Below are 11,481 nucleotides of genomic sequence, written 5' to 3' on the forward strand. Positions count from 1 at the left end.
TAATCGCAGCCATCAAACGCTGCATCTCCCGAGCAACCGTCACCTGGACGGATCTCCTTCCAAGGATCTGGGGGTCTGCATGCATATCTTCTGGTTGGTGCGTTCCTCTGCGTTCGGGGGAGATCTCCCGGCCGAGGAAGCGTGTCTAGGATCGCAGCCCCCCAGCCACTCATGTTTTCAGAGTAAACGGCGGGTGCCACTTCCGGGCACCGATGGGACTCTCCTGGGCCAGCCACAGCCTGGTGTGGTGGTACAAAAGCCGCCGCCCCCTCCCCTCCCCTCCCCCGGCAGCCAGAGCCTGTCTCTTGAACCAGATCGGGCCCTCCCGCTGGGCAGCCTTGCTGCGCTCCCTCGTTAGCGCTGAGCCGCCAGCAGACAAACCTCCTTTTTGTTTTCTCATTAAAAAAGACGCATTCGGGTTTCGTCAGCCTTTCAGACACGGCTCGTAGCCATTTTTTTCTAGACCTCCGGACCGTCCCACGCCTCCTTGGAACAATTTCCCATTGATTGCCAGGGAAAGGGGCCTCCCTAGCCAAGAGTGTCCACAGCCGCAGCCTTAGATCCCGAAGCAATGCGTTTCTTACTCACAAGTAAGCCCCTCCAAGCGCAGGGGGACCCGGACTCCCAAGACTCCCTAGTGTCATCTCCGTCCCCCCTTCCAGAGGCCGCATGACCAGCGCGAATGTCAGGGGGGCTACGGGACGTCGCGCTCCCAGGTAAAATGCTCCCAGCCCCAGGTCCAGTGACCTCCTGAACTCCTTGGTGCTTTGCTTCCCCCGCACTCTGTGCCCGGACTGGGGAGTCCCGAGGGTTTTGCAAGCGAAAAGTGAAAGGCCCGGGTGGCTTCCAGAAGTCGTGCCAAAGCCCAGCAGGAAGAAAGGGATCCCCTCCTCGAAGGCTTAGGCCTGGGGCGAAAGTTCATCCCGGATTCGATTGCTTGGCAGTGAGGGCTAGAGCCTTGTAAAGCGCTCCCACCATCTCTGGTCAGGGCTTGGCCTGTCCGTGTCTTCAAGTTCTAGGGCTCAGAGTTCCCCCTAGTCGGTCAGTCGAAGAAGAGCACCTCTGGGCAGGTACAGAGGGCAGTGGAGTCGCTCGAGGCGCTGGAGACAGGGAGGGATTTGCTTGCAGCTCCAACCTCCCAGTCCTCTGAGCCATTCGGCACACCGGAGGGGAGGGTTCCTCTCCAGCCAGAAAACGGATCGGGTCTGCCCACGGTCTGTATCGTATGTAGTCCGATCTTGAGCAAGTTTACTCAGGAGTCAGAAGAGGGTTTTGCTGAGTTTGCTGCAGCCGGTGATGATTAACTGGTCACTCGGGTTTTAACATATTTTTAAAATTCCCCCTCGATTAACCAGGCGACCTAATTTTTAAAAGAAAATTAATCCGTGTTAATAAGGGGGAGTCTCTTCTAAGGGGGAGTCTATTGCGATACAGCAGGTTAAAAAAGAAAGACGTATGCTTCCCCCCCCCACATCCCGGTATCATTCTTGTTTATACGCTTCCAATGTTATGAAGATTTCAACCATTTAAGGGCATAAGACTACCAAGATTTCTTCAGTCGGGACAGAACCAAATTACTTATTTTAAGAAGGGTGACTGGCACATCATCTGAAAAGGCATCTGTATATTGGGCATGCGCAAGAGCCATGGAAAAGAAGCGGGGGGGGGGCAGTCTAGGTGAAGACTTGTGATTATTTGGGGCAGGCTCTATCCAAAGCTAAGCCAAGTTGGGACCTGTGGTTTCCAAGGAGGTGTTAAACAGGTGCTTTCACAGAGGGACACTTTGATCGCATCGTGTCCACACGGCTTTTTCTCAATTCAGATTGCAAGATAATTAAACGCAGGCCAGTTTAGCGAGGTAACTGACCTCATCCTTTTCTTTTCCGTCTTGCCGTTGAACTAGAGCTCCCGAAGTCCTGTCTCCTCTAGGGTTTTGGAGGGTCCCCCCCCCCTACTGAACTTAGCTTGTGTGGAGTTAAAAGGACCTGCTCCGGATTCAGTATGAGACCATCCATACAATCATCACATGACCTTTTGCCATAACTTTGCCATCTTCTTTCTTGCAAAGTCCACCCAGACGACCATTCCCCCCCCACACACACACGTGTACCTAAGGCGTGGTAAAAGTCTGTTTCCGACGTCCTAAGGAGGGCCAGCCTGTCCCGGGACGTCTGAGCTGGTGGGGAGGGGGCTCTGCGCCCGTGGCGCTCACCGGGTGTGCTTTTCCCTTCAGAAGGTTCTCCGTGCAGAGGTGTGCCCGCTGCCACCTGGGCATCTCGGCCTCGGAGATGGTGATGCGGGCCCGGGACTCGGTCTACCACCTCAGCTGCTTCACCTGCACCACATGCAACAAGACGCTGACGACGGGCGACCACTTCGGCATGAAGGACAACGTGGTCTACTGCCGGGCGCACTTCGAGAGCCTCCTGCAGGGCACCGACCCCTCCGCCTACCCGCCTCCGCAGCTGAGCTACACCGAGTTGGCGGCCAAGGGCGGCGGCCTGGCCCTGCCTTACTTCAACGGCACCGGCACCGTCCAGAAGGGCCGGCCCCGGAAGAGAAAGAGCCCCGCCCTAGGCGTCGACCTGGTCACTTACAACTCAGGTGAGTGGGTGGGGGTTCCCCTGCTGATCCCCCTTTCTTTTTTGGGTGTGTGTCGGGGGCTTAAACACCTTCCCATCGCTTCCACTCGCAAACCCCTTCAGAATATCCCCTTGGCCTTGGGAAGGAAATTCCCTGGAGGCCCAGAGACGCCGCCCCCCTGTACTTGGATTGTGGAACCTGCCCAGCCCTTTGATTTCCAAGGGAGCCAGTTTTGTGATCCGCCTTGGTGAGGGTGTGAGAGCGCTCGCGGGTACAGGGGCGAAGGGTCGCGGGCCTAAGGGTGAGGGGACCAGCTCCGGGTTCGTGCGCAGAAGTCTGAAAGCACCCCTCCTCCTGCCCCCCCCCATCTCTAGATGCCTCCCAGGTTGCAGCCCGGACTGAGGCTCGAGGCCACCTGGTGAGCTTGTGGCAGAGGCCACCTCCCAGCCTGGGACTTTCTGAGCAGGTAGAGCCTCTAACCACGTTTCCTCGGAAGTGGCTACCAGAGAAGTCAGGGGAGCTCATGCCTGTGCCTGATCAGCTGCCAGCTTCGGCAAATCGGAGAAATCACTCCTTTCTCCCATTAGAAGACGGCGGGGGATGTTAACTGGACCAAGGCCGATTCATTATAACGAGTCTCTTCAAAAGAATGTATTAATAATTGGGGGAGGGTGAGAAAAAAGAGCGAGCAGAGGATAGGAAACCATCTTCCTCGCGAGAAGGGTTCGTGACCACAGTGGTTGCCGTTGCCCAAAGAGCGCGGGCCACAGTGGTTGCCCAAAGGGCGCGGGCTCTTCCTGCCCGGTTGTCCTTTTTTCCAAGGGAACCCCCGCTCCAGAAGAGCTGCCAGGCGGCTATGCACGGGCCTCAGACGAGGGCGGGCGGACTTGCATTTACCCGTGAAATTGCCCTCTAACGGGAGGTCCCGGAGCATGAAATTTGCAGTTTGCGACAATAGAGCCATTCTGGTTTCTCTCTCCTTAGCGACAAACTTTAGTGGCGTAACTAGTTTGGAGAGGGGTGTGCGTGTGTGTGTCTTTGAATGACCGCGAAGGAGGGCAATTGTGGAGAGCGACCGGTTGGTTCGGCGGGATCATCTAGCCCTCTGGGAGGGAACAGGGATGGCCCTCCTTCAGTTTTGGATTAATTCATAAACCTGCTCGTTTGAACTGGCGGCGCAGGCGCACCAACAGCTTTGAAGCGGGAGGGCACTCTCCAAGTACTCTGACTGTAGGCCCCCCAAAGGGCTCCAGAGAATCTGGTCGGAGGAGTTATCCCAGAGGTGAATTATTCCAGAACAAAGGGGCGTGATGCGATCCACCACCACCGGCCATCGCACTAACTGCATCCGCGAGGGACGTCCCGGGGCGGTTGGGGTCCCCCCCCCGGGCCAATGTGGGCTTGAACCGCCTGTCGTCCAGAGGAGGAGAGAAAGCGTCCTCCTTTAGAAGAGGTGCGGGGCCCCCGCCCCCGTTGAACTGGGGTTCACGCGTTGGCCAGCCAGGGCACAAAACCTCTTTACCCCGCCCCGGCGAGTTTCTGTCCTCTGATACGGCGGGGTGACCGGAGGGGGGCCGAGGGAGCCAGCCCGGCCGGAATTGTTCGCTCTTAATTGGAGGTGACATCGGAATCTCCGGCCGCTGAGCCGCTTCCAAGGCCGGCGAGCTCCAGCGGAGGGCGGGCAGCGCAGAGGCGCCTCTCCTCGGCCGGGACCTCGGGGCGGCGGCGAGGGGAAGACTGGAGGGGAGAGGGCTGGGGGGCCTCCGGGACGAGCGGCGCAGAGAAAGGATGGCCCCCGGCACCGCGTTGGGCGTCGCGAGGGAATTGTCAGACGGGCGCTGCTCAGGCGCCTCCATCCTAAAGCACGCTCGCCAGAAAGCAAGCAAGGCCTCTCCTTTTGAAAGAAAGCCGGGCACGGTCTAGCCACAGCCGAACCGCTTTCAGTGTGGCCCAATGATTTCCAAGGCAGCCACTTGGAACACCTACTGAAGTCTGTCCGGAGCCCGGGCTCACTTACTCGGAGATGATAAGTCCCGCTGAGCTGAAAGACGTTTTCTGACTTCTGAATAAGAAGGTAGAAGTGTCAAGAAAGTTCAGAATTACAAGCCAATCTCAAACCCGTGTTCTTGATTCCAGGTCCTAGTGTCATGTAAGGGGGCAGCCCTTGGCAGCCCCTTTCCTCTTAATTCTAGAAGGGGGAAAAATGCATCGGTCTATCTAGAGCCCTTAATTAAAGGTTTAGCATTCTTATCATCATTTACTTTCGCCTCAGAGTGACTCTGTTTTTAGGGACAAAACGCTCCAGTATTGGAGATAGTTATAAAATCCCAGCATGGGACTTAGGCTTTGAGAAGAAAAACCTTTGGATGAGTCTTGTAAAGTCAAGCTACTCTGGAAAACAACTGAGAAGGCAAAGAGGCAGAGAACTTCAAGAGGGCTTGTAGTTTAGAGAATTTCTCCCATCTTTTTACAAAATCAGCTCCCTTACAATTCCATGGGCTCACACAGGAGACCTTTCTGGTAACCACAGTTTCCTAAAGATACAAAAAAACTATCACCCTTGTCTTTTATCTGGTGAAATAAAGCACTTCCTGGGCTCATTTTACTATATCTATTTAATCCTTCAAAATCTAATATTGCAGGAATAGCCAAAACCTCCCAAATTAGTGCAATTACTGAACAATTAATTTTGGAGTGGAGCACTGCGGCTTCATTGTTAATAAAAGAGTGACATCTTTTAAAAATCTTAAACTGGTTTTACTGTCAAGTTAAGTGCATGTAGACTACATCTTTAAATGGCATCTGCTTTAAATGGGAGAATTGCAACACAATCCTAAATCCATTGATTGCACGGCCAAACTGTACATATTTCCCCATGGGAATTTAAACAGGCTTAACATAGGCTGAATTGTGTCAAGAATTAAATGAGGAGGTATCTGCAATTTTGAGGGTATAAGAATGGGCGAACGTTCTAATCACACTGAAGTAAATTAGGTAGTCTGGAAATATACTTAAATTTTAGTATCTGGCAGCCAGGTAATTAAAAAACTCTCTGGATGATGATCTGTTCTTGATCCCTGTTTACTGGGAAGCAAGAATCACCAAATAAGAGAAAGTCGTGTATAATCCTGCTTTCAGTTCTGCTATTATTTTCTATAAGAGCAGGATTGCAGGCAAAAGGCAACAGGAATCTTCCAGGCAACAGCCTACTTCATCAGATGTTAAGGTGTTGCCTAGAAAAAACCTCAGCCCAAAGAAACCATTTAGTCATCTTCACACAATGCCTCTGTAAGCAGCTCTTGACTTTTCCACAGCTGTAATAATGCAAATACGCTAGCTAAAATGTACGTTGCACTGAGAACCGTCTACTGTTTGCTTCCTGTTCCTCCTTAACAAAAAATATCAAATGCACACAAACAGTGAAACATGTTCCCAAGTCATATTCATAGCATGTGTGACAGTAAACCATCCACTGTTTTAAATGTCTTGTAGATTTTGATCTATTCCAAAATATGAGACACCTATACACATTTACTCAGAAGTAAGTCCCCACTGATTCAACAGGATTTGTGTCCTCGGAATGCAACCTTCCTAGTAAGATTGCAGGTGTAGGTAGCTTATTTGGAAATAAGTCTTAGAGTTTAGAGCAAAGTAGGGCATTTCTGAGTAAATGTGTATTAGGCTGACCAGGCATTTGGAACTAGGAGCTGATTGCATCATTCAGGGGACATGCAGTACACTTCTCTGCTTGATGGCATCTCTTCAGAATGCTCTGGGGGCTTGGCCTTCCCATGTCAAAGTCTTCTTGCATGAGGAATATGTCAGGCAGAAGGGAACATTTAAGGAAGGAGCGTAATAACCACAGATCAGTTTCACCAAGTGAGGCTTAAACTGGGGGCAGCCTGAGCAAACAGGAAACACCCTGCTGGTTGGAGGCATGTGTTTTTAGATTAGTCTTTAATATTTTTTGTATCTATGTTAATGTTTGTTTTAGCAAGTTGTTTTCATACTGTTGTTCCCCACCTTAGATCTTGAGATGCTTGGGAGAAAGATGGGCATATACATATTTTAAGTCAATCAATCAATAATTTGGCAGTTGCATTCCCTGCTATAATTTTCAAGTAAAACCCTGACATTGGCTGAAATGCATATTTGATTTTGCAATGGGTCTGTTCCACTCCTGCGGCAATAACACAGAGACGTGACATATTATGAACACAGAGGCATTTTTACTACTAATCCGTTCAGTGTTTACTTGGAAGCAAGTCCTACTGAGTTCAAGTCCCATTTGCATGGAATCACATATGTAGACTGCTCTGAGGTGTCCATTCAGAACAAAAATCAAGTAAACTCTGATATATTTACTTACAAATCAGAACACATGCAGCCTTAATACTGTGTGTGAATGTGCCTTTTGATTTTAGAACTTAGTTCTTTCACACAAATTCTTTTCCAAATTCTTTTTCTCTTTGCATTTGGGTTGATGCCTTACGGGCACTAAGTCAATTATATAATATCTTGACAATAATTTTAATGTTGCTTTTCACATCTGCATATATAAAGTCTTACATATGCAGACATGAAAATCGCATTGAATAATTGTTAAGAGACTACATAACAATGCCCTTAAGGCTACAGTCCTATGATGCTTACTTGGGGATATGCTGAACTCCATTTACTTCTGAGTAAACCCACACAAGACCAGAGGTGTAAACTCATTTTCTCAGATTTGAGGCACTGGGTTTGACTTCTTTCACAAGATTTGGGATTGTGTCAGAAGTCTGTGGGGCTCTGGTGCTTTTAAAGACTTGAGTAGAAGAAATTATTTTTAGACTGATGTGTTTTCCTTTCCATAGTGTTGCAGTGGGGAGGGGAATGCATACAGTGGCATTTTCTCTTTTGTCTGGCAATGGGGCACAAACCTGCTTATTCCAAGGTATCTATCTTGAGAGAAGATGTACTGAGCTTTTTGTATGGTGAATGAGGTGACTTCAGGTGGAGGGGAGGCAATCCAAGGCACCCAACAGAACTGAAATACCATGAGGCACAGCAGACGGGGTTTTAAAAGGGCTCATTGCATGGAATGTATGTGGCAATTGACCTCTATGCTCCCCACCCATCCTTCTTTGGGGTGGGAGTTGCATTTCATTCTGGACTCAAACAGGAGCTGTAACATTTTCCACCAGCAAAAAACTGCTGTCTCCAAAATCCTTTCCTCCAAAATTCTGACTCCCAACATGTTGGAATTGTCAAATAAATGTAGCAGTGACCTCTGGTGGCTTCTGAAGGGAGAAATGCTTCTCAGACAGAAAGGAAGACAGGGCAGAGAAGACGGGGGGGGGGGGGGGGGGTTTTTTTAAAAATTTAAAATTTTGAGCTGGCTGTTACTGATGTGTTGGCCTTAAATATGCAAGGCAACAAAAGATGGCAGATTTTAGGAAGCCAGTTTCCACCCATTTGCCAAGCCTCCTTCTGAAGTATTAGTAATTCAGAACAAAAACAGAAATAAACTAGGTTTGACTTCTCATAGAAAATTTGGGATTATGTCAAAATTCTGTGGCTCTTGTGCATCCAAACACTTGCCTGGAAGAAATATTATTTTAGAAAAGAATTCTGCCTGATGTGTTATTTTCCCGTCAGCATAGTGCTGAATTGGTGGGGGAAGTTGTACACAGTGGAGTTTTCCTTTCTATGCAGCGTTCTGAAAGGCTGTAAACATAGCACCCTGAGTAGGAACACAGTATAAGTCTCAGTATGGTGTGTGTGTGGGGGGGGGCAGTTCTGCCTATTAAAGCCTCCTGCTCCCAACTGTAAGCCACCCTCAGGTCCATTACAAAAATTCTAAGGCAGCTCCTTTTCCTTTACATAAATTCCAGTCAACTCTTCCTTTCCAAAGTCGAAAGACTTTGGTTTGATTTGGAACTAGTTTATAAGTGCAAATTAATAGTTTCTGCAGACCACATAAGAAAAGCTAGCTCTTCTGTATCAGTAGATCCTTTTCTTAGGATGAGGACTAAGTGACAGCTAGAATGTGGGATTTTAAAATGATTAAAAAAAAGAATATTAGGTTTGGGTCAGAGGCACTGATAAGAGCTATTAGAAGGACACTGGGCCCATTTATGATGGGCTCTTCCGTATGTCTTAGAGGAGGGCATATATTCTTCCTGAATCCTGCCAGATTTCTATGTTTTCTTGATTGATTTGACAGTAAATTCTATCTGGCCCTGTATTTTCACACTCAAAGCAATGCCTGCATTTCCCCATCTCCTAATGTAAACATATATTAGAAAAATATAGGTTTGGATTTTTATAATGATTTTCGTCTCCTTTTGATTCATAGCTCACAACTTTTATATGTGTACGATATGTGACTAATATGAGAGAGGCTCAAAGGTTTTCTCATGTATGAAGAGTTGGGCATGAAAAAAATAGACTAAATAGTATTTATGCGTGAATGTTCTATTGGAATCACAGGGGCTTTCTTCTAGTAAATGTGTTGCAATGGGCTTCGTAGGTGAAGTCCAGGGCTCATGAATTTATTTGATTAATTCACATTAGTTTTCTCACTAAAACAGGTTCTTAAAGCAATTTGCAACATAAAATGTAAATCTGGATTCTATTTCAAACAACAAAACACAGCTAAGGTTGCAACCCCATGCACACTTACTTGAGAAGTGAAGTCAGTGAAACTTATTTTCAAGTAGAAATGAATAGGGTTGCAGTGTTAAAGTGCAGCAATTGAAACATACCATAGCCACTGTTAATAACCAGGAAAAGCTGTTGTATATAGGAATATTTTTACCTAGTGGCAGAAAGCAAGGAAATGGGTTGATTAGTATCCTGGGACAAGGAGTTCTTGGGGTTGATAACACCATGACAAAAGCCATATATTATGTCCCAACTATACTTGCATCTGAGAAAGGCAGAACACTGAACAAGACCCTGCCCCATTTCTCTGCTTCTTATTTGAGGGGGCTTAGAATGAAGATCCCTTAGAATTCATTGGGCCTGAGAAAATATGTGTATCAGGCTGGAGATTGCAGAGTAATTTTAAAATTAAACATTCCTCTATTTGAAATTTCTGTTCTATATTTTAAAAGAATAGTATTTCCTTTTCTTTTAAAAATAACAGTATTTCTTCTGAATATAAGCTTTCAGAAACATCCAGCTGGCCATTGTTAGAGTATCAGACTATTTGGATCCTTGATACAATCTAGAATGGCAAGTCTTTGGGTCTGAAGTTTTCACTCATGATCCTAATCTGTTCTCAGGCCAGCCCAACTGTAAGTTCCTTTAAGTGGCACTTAGACATGTGAGCAGATTTTTTAGGACAGCAGGCCAACTGAATCAGTTTTTACTAAAAAGGACATCAAGTTTAACCAGATGCTTGATGTGGAATACAGATAATGGAAACCAAATCAATAAAACTCTGCTAAAAATAGGACGGTAGTCATTATGAAATGTGCACTCGACAAGCTCAACCTACTGTTATTTTGACAACTATGGTAATTATCCATATTTTCTTTTTAAAAAGTGGAATGCAATGTTGATTCCAGTAAACATAATGTAATGATCAAGTGGAAAAGTGGAAGGGCTATATAAAGTCCCATGTAGGATTCCTACTTAGGAATGCACCTTCAGCTTATAGTCACTTTGTGATTTAGAGTAAGGTCTGGGGTGAATTAAAGGCATGCTGAATGGAGGCTATTTTAAATTGCTCCCTATGGTGCCTGCCTCCCTTGTGCGGACTGTTTCAGTCCACTTAATTGGCAATGGGGTTGCCAACTTTTTAGTCAGCCCCCATAAATGTGCAGGTGATATTATTTATCTCCATGCTATGAAAAGCTTCCTCTGAATTATTAAAGTGCTGTTAAAGGCACAAGAGTAGACTGAAGTACTTTTTCTCGTCAGTTGGCAATCCCAATGGAAAGGGGGTGTTTGCAAGGGCAGGGAGCCCAATGTTCAGAGTGAGGGTCTGTTTACACCAGTCTTAAAGCATGCTTCACCTTGGTTGGATTTACTGGACATTTGGGAAGTTAATGTTAGCAGTATCTGTGATACAGTGAAAATTATCAGGGGAAAAATAAATCCTAAACATAAATATGTCCTCTGGCATATTATTTTATTATCCGTTTTACATGAGTATTTACCTTGAAAATCTTTGTGGCAAAATATTGCTCAGGGCTTGGAAAATACCACAGAGGTAAATGCCTGCAAGAGTTGTCCGAAGGCTAGGCAATTTCCTTTCCCAGACAATACACTGCATACTGTTTCTTTAGATGTCTACCCTTAGTCATGAATGCAGTAACTTTGTAGCTGAACCCTAAGAAAAGCATGGTTGCCATTGCAATGTATTGTTAGCATTTCAGCTGTAGATCCCTTTCCATTTCAAGGCCACAAAATGGTATTTTTTCTCATCAGCTTCAGAGAATGCAGAAGTCATTTCTATTCCTTAAGCCTTGAGGAGTCTCATGATATTTTTATTCATGATCAATGGGCTATTATTTATTAATTATATAGGCCTTCATGTAAATGAAGTGTTTTTAAGTTTGGAGAAGTAAATGTTTTACAGAGGGGGAATTGAGGCTGAGATGTGGTTATGCCTATCCAACAATCTAAAAGGAGACTGCCTAGTATGTCACTTATTAAGCCAATGGGTTACCAGCCACATATTGTGGCCTTCTAGGAACTTGGCCTCTCCCCCTTTCAAAGTTCCAAGCAGCATGAAAAACAAGAGGTCTACTGCGCTCCTTGCAGAGGGTGGTGGACTGTGTTCCACTTAGTGGACATGCAATATGCAAGACTGTACTGAATATTCAAGAGACTGGATTTGAATCCACTTTCTGCATCGAAGTCCCAATATATTTACCCACTAGATCAAAATGATGAGAAGACTAT

At 46.7% G+C, this 11,481-nt stretch overlaps 1 protein-coding gene across 2 annotated transcripts in view; it reads left to right on the forward strand.

Annotated features, from left to right (window-relative positions):
- The window catches only part of LHX9 (LIM homeobox 9), a 22,020-nt gene that overhangs the window by 1,194 nt on the left and 9,345 nt on the right, over positions 1-11,481 (forward strand). The window contains exons 2-3 of one of the 2 annotated variants that reach the window (XM_015416953.1): positions 2,234-2,604; positions 8,595-8,600. In XM_015416953.1, coding sequence (XP_015272439.1) covers positions 2,234-2,604; positions 8,595-8,600 — 377 coding nt within the window. The remainder of the gene's footprint in view (positions 1-2,233; positions 2,605-8,594; positions 8,601-11,481) is intronic. The other variant, XM_015416954.1, reaches the window with a different exon arrangement.

The sequence above is a fragment of the Gekko japonicus genome, unplaced genomic scaffold (genome assembly GCF_001447785.1).
Source record: "Gekko japonicus isolate JY-2015 unplaced genomic scaffold, Gekko_japonicus_V1.1 scaffold467, whole genome shotgun sequence".
Classification (NCBI taxonomy): Eukaryota; Metazoa; Chordata; class Lepidosauria; order Squamata; family Gekkonidae; genus Gekko; species Gekko japonicus.